This window comes from Mustela nigripes, chromosome 3, assembly GCF_022355385.1.
Source record: "Mustela nigripes isolate SB6536 chromosome 3, MUSNIG.SB6536, whole genome shotgun sequence".
Taxonomy (NCBI): Eukaryota; Metazoa; Chordata; class Mammalia; order Carnivora; family Mustelidae; genus Mustela; species Mustela nigripes.
In genome coordinates this window covers 135,869,020-135,885,544 of record NC_081559.1, presented here as the reverse complement: position 1 = coordinate 135,885,544, position 16,525 = coordinate 135,869,020, and the positions used below count along the sequence as shown (strand labels likewise).

The 16,525-nt window shown below is 36.3% G+C and overlaps 1 protein-coding gene across 1 annotated transcript; it reads left to right on the top strand.

Annotated features, from left to right (window-relative positions):
• Window positions 1–8,081: 8,081 nt before the first annotated feature.
• On the top strand, window positions 8,082–9,003 carry LOC132013146 (small ribosomal subunit protein uS5). The gene has a single exon (XM_059392877.1). It carries the CDS (start codon window positions 8,102–8,104, stop codon window positions 8,981–8,983), a length of 882 nt encoding a protein of 293 aa, XP_059248860.1. The 5' UTR covers window positions 8,082–8,101; the 3' UTR covers window positions 8,984–9,003.
• Window positions 9,004–16,525: the final 7,522 nt, after the last annotated feature.

Below are 16,525 nucleotides of genomic sequence, written 5' to 3'. Positions count from 1 at the left end.
TGCCCTGTTGGTGGGAATGTAAATTGGTACAGCCACTGTGGAAAACAGTATGGAGTTTCCTCAAAAAAATAAAATAGAAATAATTAATGTAATAATCGCACTATTGGATATTTACCCAAAGAAAATGAAGACACTAATCCAAAAAAGTATGTACACTCCTATGTTTATTGCAACATTATGCAAGATACTTCAGCAATCTAATTGTTTATCAATAAATGAATGTGGGGTGTGTGTGTGTGTGTGTGCACGCGCACATATACACATGGAATAAATACACAGCCTAAAAAAAAAAGGATGGAATCAGGCCATTTGAGACAAAATGAATAGACCTAGAGGGTATTATTCAAAGTAACATAAGTCAGACTAAGAAAGACAAATACCATATAATTTCACTCGTATGTGGAATCTAAAAAACAAAGCAAATGAATAAAAAAAACCAGAAAGCTGAATCAGACCTATAAATAAAGAGAACAAACTGATGGTTGCCAGAGGGAAAGGGAGGATGAGCAAAAGGGAAGTGGTGTAGGAGATATAGGCTCCCAGTTATAGAATGAATAAGTCATAGTAATAACAGGTACAGCATAGGGAATATAGTCATTGATACTGTAGCAGCAATGAATGATAACAGAAGGGAGCCGCATAACACCTAGAGATGTTGAATAACTGTACTGTACACTCAAAACTAATGTAACACTGTGTGTCAAGTATAGTCAAATTAAAAAAGATTATAGGTATATATACCAAAAGAATTACAAGGGAATTAAAATATGTTAGAAAATAACTATTTTACACAAAAGACAGCATTAATGAAGGAACTGAGGGGGGGGAAGAAATATAAAAAACAAACAGTAAAGTGGAAAGTATAAATTTTAACCTTAACAATATTATATTATATGTAAATAGATGAAGCTCTGCCTTTAAAAGTCAGAAATTGGCAGACTTGATCTTAAAAACATGACCACGGGGCATTTGGGTGGTTCAGTCATTTAAGTGTCTAAATCTTGATTTCAGCTTAAGTAATGATCTCAGGATTGTGGGACTGAGCCCCAAGTCAGTCTCCACAGTGGCTATAGAGCCTGCTTAAGATTCTCTCTTTCCAACAATTATCATATGGTCTCTCTGATATGAGGAATTTGAGAGGCACAGCGGGGAGGTGTTGAGGGTAGGGAAGGAAAAAAATTAAACAAGATGGGATCAGGAGGGAGAGCCTCTTAATCTCACAAAACAAACCGAAGGTTGCTGGGGGTGGGGAGGGGTAGGGATAGGGTGGTTGGGTTATGGACATTGGGGAGGGTATGTGCTATGGTGATTATGGTGAAATGTGTAAGCCTGATGATTCACAGACCTGTACCCCTGGGGCAAAGAATACATTATATGTTAATAAAAATAATTTTTTAAAAATCTGTTTTACCAAAAAAAAAAAAAAAGATTCTTTCCCTCTCCTTCTGCCTCTCACCCCTCCCTCTCCCTCTCTAAAAACAAAGAAAGAAAGAAAGAAAGAAAGAAAGAAAGAAAGAAAGAAAGAAAGAATCTAACTATATAGTGACTACATGACACCTCAATTCCAAAGATAAAAATATGCTAGAAGTAAAATGATGGAAAAATATATACAATGCAAATTGTCAGCAAAAGATAACCAGAGCATCTACACTAATATAAGACAAATTAGACTTTAACACAAGTATTGTTACTTAAGTCAAAGAAAGACATTTGTAATGATAAAAGCATGAATCCATCAAGAAGATACAGCAATTATAAATATATATGCATATGTATGCACCCAACAGCCATCCCAAATTACATGAAGTAAAACTGCCAGCATTGAAAAAAGAAATAGACAATTTAATAAGAGTTGGAGACTTCGATATCCCACTTTCAAAAATGGATAGAACTACATAGAAAATCAGCAAAGAAATCACAAGTTGAGCAATATAAACTAACTAGACCTAACAAGCATCTATAAAACAGCAGAATACACATTCTCCAATGCACATGGGACATTCTCCAATATAGATAATATGTTGGGCCATATAACAAGTCTCAATAAATTTTAAAAGACTGAAATCAAACAAAGCATACTCTCCAACAATAGTCTGAGGAAAAATCCAGAAAAGAAAATTTGAGAAATTTACAATATGTGGGAACTAAATGGTGTACTTTTTTTATTATTATGTTATGTTAGTCACAATACAGTACTTCATTAGTTTTTAATGTAGTGTTCCATGATTCATTGTCTGCTTACCAGTGCTCATTGAAATTCATGCCCTCCTTAATACCCATCACCAGGCTAATCCCTCCCTCCATCCCCTCCTATCTGAAACCCTAAGTTTGTTTCCCTGAGTCCATAGTCTCTATGGCTCCTCTTCCTCTCTGATTCCACCAGCCCCCTTCATTTTTCCCTTCCTTCTCCTAATGTCTTCAATGTACTTTTAACCAATGAATTAAGAAAGATATCGTAAGGGAATTTTAAATACAGTTTGATATGAAAGTAAATGAATATGCAACATGCCGAAATATATGGAATGCACCAATAGCAGTGTTCAGGAGTAACTTTATAGCTATACATGCCTATTTTTAAAAATTTCATCCAATAATCTAATAATAAAAGTTATAGCTAAAATAATAAAATAAAGACTAGAAAAATAGAGAAAATCAATGAAACCTAAAATTGGGTCTATGAAAAGATAAATAATAGGGGCACCTGGGTGGCTCAGTGGATTAAAGCCTCTGCTTTCGGCTCAGGTCATGGTCCCAGGTTCCTGGGATCCAGCCCCGCATCGCATCGGGCTCTCTGCTCAGCAGGGAGCCTGCTTCCTCCTCTCTCTCTGCCTGCCTCTCTGCCTACTTGTGATCTCTGTCTGTCAAATAAATAAATAAAATCTTAAAAAAAAAAAAGAAAAGATAAATAATATTGGCAGACTTTTATCAAAGGGAAAAAGAGAAAAGACTCAAAATACTACAATTATGAATAAAATGAAAAACATTCCTACTAACCTCATAGAGATATAAAGGATTATTGGAGAATATAATGAATACCAACAAATTAGAAAAATAAAATGGAAAAATTCCTAGAAAGACACAAACTACCAAAACTAACTCAAGAAGAAATGAAAAATCTGAATTCACATATAACAAGGAAAGAAATCACAAAATTTCACAAAATATTCCACTAATATCTATGAATTATCAGAAAAATAAATTAAGAAATCAAAAAGAATAAACTACCTAGGAATTAATTTAACCAATGATATAAAAGACCTATACACTAAAAACTATAAGACTGTAATGAAAAAAATTGATGACACAAGTAAATGGAAAGATATTCTATGCTTTTGGAATATAAAAAGTAATATGTTTAAGTGTCCATACTACCCAAAGCAGGCCAGTTTCAAAGCAATCTGTATCAATATTCCAATGGCTTTTTCACAGAATTAGAACAAATAATTCTAAAATTTATATGGAACCACAAAAGATCACAAATAACTAAAGCAATCTTGAGAAAGAACAAAGCCAAAAGTATTGTACTTTTGATTTTCTATTTTTGATTTTGAACTATACTACAAAGCCATAGTTATCAAAACAGTATGACATTGGCATAAAAACAAACACACACATCAATGAAACAAAATAGAGAGCTCAGAATCAAACCAACACATATATGGATAATTAATTTACCACCAAGAGACCAAGAACATAAAATGGAGAACGGACAGTCTCTCCAATAAATGGTGTTCGGAAAACTGCATAGCAACATGCAAAAGAATGAAACTAAACTATCTTAAATCATACATTAAAAAAAAAACAAACCCAAAATGGGTTAAAGACTTGAATATAAGACCTGAAACCATAAAATTCCCAGAATAAAAGACAAGCAGTAAGCTCCTTGACATTGATTTTAGTGATATTTTCGTGAATCTGATTCCAAAGCCAGGGAAACAAAAGCAAAAATAAACAAATGGAATTACATCAAACCAAAAAGCTTTTGTACACAAAAGAAACCATTATCAAAAAAAGAAAAGAAAATTAAACCTCAAGTAAGTAAGAGAAAACAAATAATTAAGAGTGGATCACAACAAAAGCAAGACAAACAAAAGAGGAAAGTCAATGAAATATAAACTAGTTCTTTGAAAATTCTGATAAAATTTAAAAGAAATTCCAGTTTAAAGAAAAAACTCAATTAGTATCAAAAGAAGGAAAATCATGAAGATTCTACAGACACTTAGAATAAGAGAAAGAAATTTAGTCAAAATTTAGACAAATTGCCAAAATTGGTTATAGAAGAAACAGATATTCTAAATAGATGCCATATCAATTAGAGAAATTGATTTAGAATTAAACCATTCTCACAAATAAAATTTCAGGCCCAGATAGCTTCACTTATTCAAGGTAATTATTATTATTTCAAATATTTAAGAGACAAATAATATCAGTTCTTTAGAAAGAACTTGGGAAATAAAGGAGGAAAGACCTCTTTTCAACTGATTTTCTGAGACAATTCTGAGAGGCAATGACATTATAAGAAAAGAAAATTTAAGATTAATATTTTTCATGTACATAGAGGCAGAAATCTTAATAAAATATAAGCAAATAAAATCCAGTCATACCTAAAAAATATAATACGTTATGACCAAGTAGGATTTTCCCAAGAATACAAAGTTGGTATAACATGTGAAAAAAAATCTATGAAATTCACATATTAACAGAATAAAGGAGAAAAGACATCTGAGCATCTCAATAAATATAGAAAATGTATTTTACAAACCTCAATAACCATTCATAATTTTCAAATCTCAGAAAACTGGGATGAGAAGAAAACTTCCTCAACTTGATAAAAGGTATCTACTAAATCTGCTTCTACCGTCCTATTTAATAATGACAGTATTTTCCCTCTGAAGATCAGGAACAATGCAAAGATATTGGCTCTAACAACTTCTATTCAACATTCAGTTTGAAGTGTTACTAATGAAATAATGCAAAAAAAAAAAAAAAAAGATACAAAAGGCATACAGTTTGAAAAGGAAAAGGTGAAATGTCTTAAATTGCAAAATAAATTATTGTGGACATAAAAATGCTAAGAAATCAATGAAGAAAAAGCCATTCGAATTAACAAGTGAATTTAGCAAGTTTATAGGATACATGATCAATGTTTAAAAATCGGTTATACTTATATATCTTAGCATGAACAATTAGAGAAATTGAGAAAATAATACCACTTGATTAGCATGAAAATTAAATATTTAATAATAAATTTAATAAAATGTGTAGAGTGAATTTATAAAACATTGCTGAGAAAAACCGCAGACCTGTACAGATGAGGAAATATTAGGAAACTCAATAGGGTTAAGATATAAATCATCTCTTCCTAAACTGATCCAAAAGATTCAATGCAATCTTAATTAAAATCCTAGGAGGCTTCTTTGTAAAGGGGGCCTCTTTGTAAAGGCTGACAGGTTAATTATATTTACATGGAACATTAAAAGATCCAGAACAATGAAACAAATAGTGCTGGAATAACTGGAAAGCCATACAGGGGGAAAAAAATGAAAATCAATTCTTACCTCATACTAAACACAAAAAATACCTGAAATGGCTCATAGACTTAATATGAAAATTATAGAGCTTCTAGAAGAAAACACAGGAGAAATCTTTGAGACTTTGGGATAGGAAAATATTGACTTGCTTCGGTCAATAAAATGTGAATGGATATGAAGTGGCAGATTTAAGTGTCAGGGTATGATATAACGTGTTCCTTTTCCATGTAATCATGAAAGCATCTGTCAAAACGGAATCTCTGTCAACTTATGCAGAGATCCTTTGTGGACATGTAGCATGAATGAGACTTAAATCTTTGCTATGTTAAGCCACTGATAATTTGGGCATTCTTTGCTACTGAAGAATACCCTAGCCCAGTCTATAAGAAATGTTTTGGAAACACAGTTCTTATGCTATTTTTCTTAGAAATGTAAGGTCTTATTGGAATGTTTAATCTAGAAAACTGGCAAATTATCAATTGAGAACTTCAATCAAGCATGAAATTGGAGGTATGACCTCAATAAACAAATGTGCTATTAAAGGTGACTTGTGTCTATTCTTTGGGCAAAGAAAAATAATTAGAAAGTTATTATTCAAAGATGCCAAGAAAAAGGTATGAAATAATGTCTAATACACCAGTACTCTAGATTTTAAATCTCCATACTTCTATTCTACATAAAGATGACTCTGTACTAACAGCCAAGCTCTGCTTTCTTACTAAACCTAACAAAGATTACAAAGAAATGATGAGTCCACTGCAACCAACTGGTTTAAGGTCTAATTAAATAGCTTGACTTCATGCTGGACTTTGATTCCAAATATTACAATGACACACTCATTTTGTCCATTCATTGTCTTTGTATGTAGGAAATAAGTCAGTGTTTTGACTATGAATACTTCCTCTTTTTAACTGAGAAATAGAAGTTAGAAATGGTATGCCAACATTTCACCATGAAGCTATCAATTTCCTTCCCAGAGTCTGATCCACATACATTCCAAAAAATTAACATATAAGATGTAATCCAAGCATTTCTTCTTTTTCCCAAAATGTACAAGTTGAGTCCATTTTACAACAATCAGGATCATCCAATTCTGCATGTGGTGTTTGTTAAGTGCTGCGCTAAAAGAAAACTCAGCCTGGAGGGAAGAAGAAAAAAAGCTGTGTTGCTCTATGGCCATAGCCAGTAGATTGCACTCAGTTAACTTCTTTCAGGCATAATTCATCATGGACAGAGCCAATTTGTTAACGCATGTTTTCTGGCTGAATTAGGCCATAGCCCTGTTGCCCTGCATACCATTGTATCTGTAGACATGCCAAATAATACTCCTTTTTCAGTTGGGCAACCCAAATTAAAACCCCTCAAAGACATTTATAAACTGCTTGCCTCACCATATCTATTGGCTAGATTTGTTTATAACCTTAGGGAACATTTTTGAGCACTCAGTAATCACAATACTGGGGCCTTCAACAAAGCAACAAGACCTCTCTTATAGTAATTACTATGTAGGTTTATCACAAAAATACATTTGCCTTGGGGCACGTGGGTGGCTCATTCAGTTAAGCTTCTGCCTTCAGCTCAGGTCATGATCCCAAGGTCCTGGGAAAGAGCCCTGAGTTGGGCTCCCTGCTCAGTGAGGAATCAGTTTCTTCTCCTTTTGCCCCTGCCTGCCCCTGGCTGTGTTCCCCACCCTCATGCTTGCATGCAGGCTCTCTCTCAAATAAATAAAATCTTTTAAAAAAAAATTATCTTACATGCATAAATAACCTTTACTTTAATATTACCATGATCTATTAATTTCCTATCAAACCTATGGATATAGCATTAAGAAAATACTATCAATTCTCAAAACTATTATTTAACTGGAACCAACAATTCTTTAAAATTCTTTAAGCTCTCATACCAAACTATCCCCCTTATAACCTGGTTATAAATGGAAAAATTTGAAAAATTTTTCAAGTCTTAAAAAGTTAAGGCTTATAATTCATAAATTAGAAATCAAAGGACTAATTGTTCTACTCACCTTCTCACAAGATCTCTTTTATTTTTTAAATATTTGTATGAATAAAAAAAGAGTGGCCATGGTATTTCAGTATGATGTTATGTCCAGAAGACATCACAATTCAGAATATTTGCCGTACATCAAATGAAACCTTACACAGCATATGTTTTTAAACTCTTTTCAGTGTCATAAATGTTATAGGGTTCCTGGCTTGTTCGCTTAAACACTTCATGGTATTTTATGCTACCTACATCAGTCTGCCAAGAAATCTGCTTCTCCCCACTACCCCTGCTTATTATTAAACTGGGCCATTCAAAATCCTTTCAGGGTCAACACAAGTTGAAATCTGAATCATTAGGTTCCTTTATCATGGGGTATTATCCCAAGCAAAAAGAGATTAACATCATTTCCTTTGTGTTCTCTTTCACAACTCTTTTGTTTGATATTAGCAAAATCTACACAGACAGCAAACATGCCTTAAGTATTTATGAAGTTCCAGTTATCATGCTAAACTCTATAAATACAAAAGCTATTAAAACACAGTCCTGGCTCTTCGAGAGAACACCAAATGGCGGATGACGCCGGTGCTGCGGGAGGGCCCGGAGGGCCCGGGGGCCCTGGAATGGGAGGCCGCGGCGGTTTCCGCGGTGGCTTCGGCAGCGGCATCCGAGGCCGGGGCCGGGGCCGTGGTCGGGGCCGGGGCCGAGGCCGCGGAGCTCGCGGTGGCAAGGCCGAGGACAAGGAGTGGATCCCTGTCACCAAGCTGGGCCGCCTGGTCAAGGACATGAAGATCAAGTCCCTGGAGGAGATCTATCTCTTCTCCCTGCCCATCAAGGAGTCTGAGATCATCGACTTCTTCCTGGGAGCCTCCCTCAAGGACGAGGTCTTGAAGATCATGCCTGTGCAGAAGCAGACGCGCGCGGGCCAGCGGACCAGGTTCAAGGCATTTGTCGCCATCGGAGATTACAATGGACACGTCGGTTTGGGTGTCAAGTGCTCCAAGGAGGTAGCTACTGCCATCCGCGGAGCCATCATTCTGGCGAAGCTTTCCATTGTCCCTGTGCGGCGAGGCTACTGGGGGAACAAGATCGGCAAGCCCCACACTGTCCCGTGCAAGGTGACTGGCCGCTGTGGCTCTGTGCTGGTGCGTCTCATCCCCGCCCCCAGAGGCACTGGCATTGTCTCGGCCCCTGTGCCCAAGAAACTGCTGATGATGGCTGGTATTGACGACTGCTACACCTCGGCCAGAGGCTGCACTGCCACCCTAGGGAACTTTGCCAAGGCTACTTTCGATGCCATCTCCAAGACCTACAGCTATCTCACCCCTGATCTCTGGAAGGAGACTGTGTTCACCAAGTCTCCCTATCAGGAGTTCACGGACCATCTTGTGAAGACCCACACCAGAGTCTCTGTTCAGAGGACCCAGGCTCCAGCTGTGGCTACCACATAGTTTTATACAAGAAAAATAAACTGAACTAAAGCTTGAAAAAAAAAAAAATAAATAAAAAAATAAAACACAGTCCTGGTCTCAAGTTGCTTATAGTCTAATAGAGAGGGGTGCCTAGGTGGCTCAGTTGATTGAGAGACAGCCTTCAGCTCAGGTCATGATCCTGGAGTCTCAGGATCAAGTCCTTCTCAGCCTGGTGGGTGTCTGCTTCTCCCTCTGACCCTCCCTGCTCTCATACTCTCTCTCTTTCTCTCCCTCTCTCATTCTTTCGTTCTCTCATTCTGTCTCTCTCAAATAAATAAATAAAATATTTAAAAATAAAAAAATAAAAGGTCTTGCAAAAATCTGTCAATATCCAAAATTACTTTTTTGCCAGGTATAAAAGTTTCATGCTACAGCAGGATTGGACCCTCTGCTTTACCCAAATCTCAGAAAAATAGGGCTTGATAAGTTTGAGTGGGTTCTCTGAAGGTCCACACACAGAATACCATTAGTGGACACAACCAAGGAACATTTTAGATACTACTAGGTTACTATTAATAGCCATAGGCCACATTTTCTTTTGAGGTCATCTAACCTTCTTCATTTATAGACTGTCATACAGAAACCAGATTAACTAAAACAGTCACTTGATCTACATATAGCAAGAATATTTTTTGAAGTATATCAGCAACTTTCCTCTTTCAGATATCCTAAATCATCTACCTTTCTTGAAAACTGGGGTGGTACTAAGATTGTTACAACATTAAAATAGAAATAAAATTTAGTAATCACTTGGACCACAAAATAGAATTTTCAAGTCAATGAGGATAAGAAGTCGTCCTGAAAGTAAGGCTTTGTATGTGAGAAAAGGATTTTCTAAATTCCTTTATGTCCCTGTGTAACAAATGAAGACACAGATCTGACTGACTTGATCACAGATTTTTCTAGAAAAGATGTCCATCCACTCTTACCACTTTTATTCAACATAGTACTGAAAGTCCCAGCCACAGCAATTAGACAACAAAAAGAAATAAAAGACACCCAAATTGGTAAGAAGAAGTAAGCGTTTCACTATCAGCAAGTGACATGAAACTATATGTAGAAAACCCTAAAGAGCCAACAAAAAAAACTATTAAAACTAATCAATGCATTCAGTAAAGTTGCGGGATAGAAAATCAAAATACAGAAATCTATGGCACTATTATTGAAGCAGCAGAAAGTAAAATTAAGAAAACAATCCTATTTACAATTGCACCAAAAAGCAAAATGCAATAAACTAACCAAAGAAATGAAAGATTTATACTCTGAAAACTATAAAATATTGATTAAAGAAATTCAAGACAGGGGCACCTGGGTGGCTCAGTGGGTTAAAGCCTCTGCCTTCGGCTCAGGTCATGATCCCAGGGTCCTGGGATCGAGCCCTGCATCGGGTTGTCTGCTCTGCGGAGAGCCTGCTTCCTCCTCTCTCTCTCTGCCTGCCTCTTTGCCTACTTGTGATCTCTGTCTGTTAAATAAATAAATAAAATCTTTAAAAAAAAAAAAATTCAAGACAATTCAAAGAAATGGAAAGACATGCTAATAAATTGATGATAAATATGATTAACATGTCTACACTACTCAAAACAATCTACAGATTGAATGCAATCCCTATCAAAATACCAACAACATTCTAGTTCACAGACTAGACAAACAATCCTAAAATTTATATGGAACCACAAAAGGCCCAAATAGTCAAAGCAATCTTGAAAAGTAAAAATAAAACCTAGAGGTATCACAATTCCAGATATCAAGATATACTAAAAACTGTGATAATCAAAACAGTTTGGCACTGGCATAAAGACAGACACATAGATAAATAAAACACAATAGAAAACCCATAAATAAGCCCACAAGTATAAGGTCAATTAATCTTCAACAAAGAGGAAAGAATATGCAATGGGAAAAAGATAATCTCTTCAACAAATGGTGTTGGGAAAACTGGACAGCTACATGCCAAAGAATGAAACCAGACTACTTTCTTACACCATACACAAAAGTAAATTCAAAATGGATTAAAGACACAAATATGTGACCTGAAATCATAACAATCTTAGAAGACGGTACAGACAATAATCTCTGACACCAGCTGCAGCAACATTTCTCTAGCTATGTCTCCTGAGGCAAGGGAAATAAAAGCAAAAATAAACATCAAAATAAAACACTTCCATACAGTGAAGGAAACAAGAAAACCCAAAGCAACCTACTGAATGGGAGCAAACATTTGCAAATGACATACCCATTATTTAGTGTCTAAAATGTATAAAGAACTTATACAACTCAATACCCAAAAACCAACCCAATTAAAAATGGTCAGATTTTTTTTTTAAGATTTTATTTATTTACTTGACAGAGAGAAATCACAAGTAGATGGAGAGGCAGGCAGAGAGAGAGAGAGGGAAGCAGGCTCCCTGCTGAGCAGAGAGCCCGACGCGGGCCTCAATCCCAGGACCCCGAGATCATGACCTGAGCCGAAGGCAGCAGCTCAACCCACTGAGCCACCTAGGTGCCCAAAAATGGTCAGATTTTTAATGGCTCCTGGGTGGCTCAGTGGATTAGGCCACTGTCTTCGGCTCAGGTCATGATCTCAGGGTTCTGGGATTGAGTCCCACATCGGGCTTTCTGCTCAAGAGGGAGCCTGCTTCCCTCTCTCTCTCTCTCTCTGCCTGCCTCTCTGCCTACTTGAGATCTCTGTCTGTCAAATAAATAAATAAAATCTTTTAAAAAGAAATGGTCAGAAGACATAAACAGACATTTCTCCAAAGACATACAAATGGCCAACAGACACGTGAGAAGATACTCAACATCACACATCATTGGGAAAACACAAATCAAAAACACAATGAGCTATCATCTCACATTTGTCAGAATGGCTAAAATCAAAGCCACAAGAAACAACAAGTATTGGTGAAGATGTGGAGTAAAAAGAACTCTTGCACTATTGTTGGGAATGCAAACTGGTACAGTCACTGAGGAAAACAGTACAGACATTCCTCAAATAGATAAAAATAGAACTACCCCATGATCCAGTAATCACACCACCAAAACTTACAAAAATGCTGATTCAAAGGGATACATGCATCCTTATACTTACTGCAACATTATTTTCAATAGCCAAATTATGGAAGCAGCCCACACATCCATCAACATATGAATGGATAAGGAAGATGTAATATATGTATATATATATACACATACACACACACACACATATACAATCGGATATCATAAAAAAGAATGTCATAAAAAAAGAATGAAATCTTGCAATTTGTAATGCATGGATAGAGCTAGACAGTATAATGCTAAGTGAAGTAAGTCAGAAAAAGACACCACATGATCTCACTCATATGTGGAATTTAAGAAATAAAACAAACAAGCAGAGGGGAAAATAAGAGAGAGAGGCAAATCAAGAAACACTGTTACCCCAGAGAATAAACTGATGGTTACCAGAGGGGAGGTGGGTGGAGGGATGGGTTAAATAGGTGAGGGGATTAAGGAGTGCACTTGTGATGAGCACTGGGTCATGTATGGAATCGTTAAATCACTACATTAGTTTCACACCTGAAACTAATATAACGCTGCATGTTAACTAACTGGAATTAAAATAAAAAACTGGTCAAAATGGTAAATTTTATGTTATGGATATTATATACTATAATAAAAAAGAAGATAGTAACTATTAAACATTAAAACAATGCTTCATATGGTGCTTTGTAACAATGTACTCTACAAAGTGAAGTCTCCAAGGAATACATGCTGTATAAATTACAGATCTTACTTATCAATAAGAATTTTCAACAGAAACAGGCTAAACTGTTAATGAGTAAAAAAGTAAAACAGTTAAAAATTTTAAAATAAAGATCAGTAACAATTTCCTCATCAGAAGCCTTAGCAATTTACAAACTAGTTTGAGGGCAGTATACATTTTGTTCTTACTTAGAAGTACATTGAATAAGAACAGATAAAAATACATTATTCTAACAGAATTTGAAGTAGTTATAGAATGATACTTGCTATAGATATACTAGTTTCACAACTGAATAAGGATGTTTTAAAACCCACTGTATTCACTCTGTAACAAGCACCTTAACAAGTGAATATTAAAATACACATTACTTGAAAGTAAAGATACGAAATAATATGATGAAAACAAGCAAGCTAGAACACTAAATCCTCTAAAGAGTTAAAATAAGCTGTAGTCTGTGAACAGTCACCCTCTAGAACCATGTCTTCATAAATTTGATTCATTTATAGAGTGTTTTTGATGATAGGCAATTCTTTGTTGAAAGTTAAGTGCTCTTTTATATGAATAAATAAAGGAGGCTTTGGTTTGAACTAATACATTATTTTGACAAATGTTTATTGGAAACCCAGTTATAGGTTCATAAATCAGGGTTCTTTGTGGTCCATCAGGTGAGCTCACCAATGCCACCAGATGTCATGGTGCATACCAACAGGGTAATTAAAACAACTCCATGGAATGCTGTCCTTCTGCACAATGACAGTAGTCAAAACAGAGGGAGCAATCGCTTATTATTTTTAATTTACTGAAAATGCTTTTTCAAGATGTCATGACCATACCTTAAAGGGAAAAAAAAAAAACACATTTGTTTTCTATTTACTTCTAGATTAAAATGACAAGGTCAAAGGGTGCCTGGATGGCTGAGTCAGTTAAACATCTGACTCTTCATTTTGGCTCAGGTCAGGGTCTCAGGGTTGTGAGATAAGCCCCATATTGGGCTCTTCACTGGGTGGGGGGCAAGAAAACTGCTTAAGATTTTCTCTCTCCCTCTCCTTTTGCCCCTCCCTACCTCTCTCCCTCTCTATAAATAAACAGATAGATAGATACATAGATAAAATGACAAGATCTAGAATGATACATGATCTATCAGTTGATTTTCAAAATTCTTCACTAGAAAAAAGGAAAAAAATTCATCTGCATGTATCCCATGTCTAAACTATGTCCGTAGTAGAATTGCTTTTTTTTTTCTTCTTTTCCTTTCCTTCCTTGTCTTCCATCCCTCTTTTAAACACGTGTTATTTCCTGAAGAAGTGATTCCTATTAATTAAGGCCCACTATACAAGGGCCAAGATAGCACAATTCAGCTATATAATGCATGGACCTGAGCTGTATGAAAAATTCCATGATAAAAGTTTACATTCTTCACAGCCAAAAAGAAAACAGTTGGCAAAACAAGTGTGACAAAAGCACCAACTCATTTCAACTGAAAATTTAAAAGACTTTTAACTCTAAAGATTTCTCAATGTCCCTATATAGGCCAAATTTACCAACCGTGAACAGGGAAGGGAATAAGGTACATAACGACAACACACATTTGTATATTATAACCAAGAGTAAGACATTTTATTGACATTAGATTGTCTATACCTAGTGAAGGATGCCAAAAAGTCTGATCTGAGTCACTAGCATGATAAATAAAATAAAACATAAGAATTTTGGCTCTTAATATCACAAATTTGTTATAATTATCTCTAAGCATCTTAAATCTTGCTTTATCTCTTAATGACTCAAATTTGCTTTCTATGTAGGGTAAAGTATTTCTTCCTTTATAAAGAGAATGATATATACAATAAAAAGATAACTGAGTATTTTCTGGGATGGAAATAGAAATTTTATGCTTTCTTTGGATTACCTGGGTGGCTCAATTGGTTAGGTGTCATCTGCCTTCAATTCAGGTCACAGTCCCAGGGTCTTGAGATCAAGTTGGGCATCGGGCTCACTGCTCAGCAGGGAATCTCTTCTCACTCTCTCTTGGTGCCTCTCCCTGCTTGTGCTCTCTCTCTCAAATAAATAAATAAAATCTTAAAGAAAAAAAGGGAAATGTTATGCTTTCCCATACAATAGAGCTAAAAAGGGCTTCTGCTCTTGGTTTACACATTACTACTTAGCAGTACAAAATAAAGGGTCTCTGCCTGTCCCAAATAATCACAAGTAAGTAATCCAGGCCAGCACATCAGAGATTTGCCTCTAGACCAGCCAGACAACTCCACATGAAGTACCAATTGAATAAGACCACAAATGCAGAACTCTATTTTATCTACAACTGCACTGCCCAAGTCTGCCAGCTTGACTATTGCTAATAATATAAACAAGGAGGTGAGTGACAACTTAAAATGCTAGCCGTTAAGCTACCCCAAACTTAAACCCAAGAAACCATGTCACCAAGACTGACTTAAAAAGGTCAATGTTTAAATACAATTACTTTGTTGAAAGACAAAAAATGTTACAAATGATAATGATACAAAAATTATATCATAGGGGGGCGCCTGGGTGGCTCAGTAGGTTAAGGCCTCTGCCTTCGGCTCGGGTCATGATCCCAGGTTCCTGGGATCGAGCCCCGCATCGGGCTCTCTGCTCAGCAGGGAGCCTGCTTCCTCCTTTCTCTCTGCCTGCCTCTCTGCCTACTTGTGATCTCTGTCTGTCAAATAAATAAATAAAAAATCTTTTTAAAAAAAATTATATCATAGGAAAAATGTTTAGAAAAAACTAAACTGGGAGCTGAGTCTCTAAGCATCCCAGATATGAAGTTATCTGGACAGCTTCTTATAAAAAAAAGAGTTCTATTTAAGTGGGTGCCTGAACAGCCCTGAATTCCCATAACGAATTAAGAGACTTTCTTATTGGCTTGAGTTGAATGAATCTTCATAATATCAGGTTAATGGACAGTTGTCAAGAGCAACAGACTGCTATGAAAGTGCCTAACAGCACAAAGAGCTCCACTAACTCACTCCCAGTCAAACTGGACAAAATTACTAAAAAGCAAGCAACTAAAGCCTCTGGAAATGGCCCTATATGTAAACAGCAAATGAAGAAACATATATTCAACAAAACCTAAGAAACTGCCTATAAGTGAGAGTCTGTGGTTTTGAATCAAGACCATTTCTTCCACCCCACACCCATAACAGTGAGGCACACACTCCACTCAAGACTGCTGCAGCTAGGAACACATGGTTCCTTCTTTCCCCAGTTTTCTCCCAGAGGGAGGAACTTTCTTCTAGAAGCTAGCAAGATTTCAGTGTTTCTCATCTTATCCCCAGCTGCCTATAGCTGGAGATAAAGTATGGTCAAGAGGTGAGAGCTCCCTTCTTCCACCAAACTTCCACTTGTGGAACTGAGACTCCTACAGCGGGGAGTCACCAATAGAAAAGTTTGCCATTGTTCCCACTTCTAGCTCCAGAGTCGTAGCCCAAAGATTTTGCCTAAGGAAGAAGCAACCATAAAACAGATAGCTCCTGATCTCTCCACAAAGAAATTGATTTCATTTGTAGCAGAGCTTGGAGAAGTTTAACCTAAGAGCACTCTCTCAAGAATAGTGGAGGCTGTAGTAAAAGGCAATTGGAAGGAGATTTGTATATGTAATAAAGAAATGGCTTGGACTGTGGGCTGGTCAGCAGTTTAGAGAACTGGAGAATAAGACAGCTGGGAGGGGCCCTCCTGGGGTCAGAACAAATACCACACTGATCTCAGAAACTATTCTGTCCAGAGAGCCACAGTTTGATTGGATT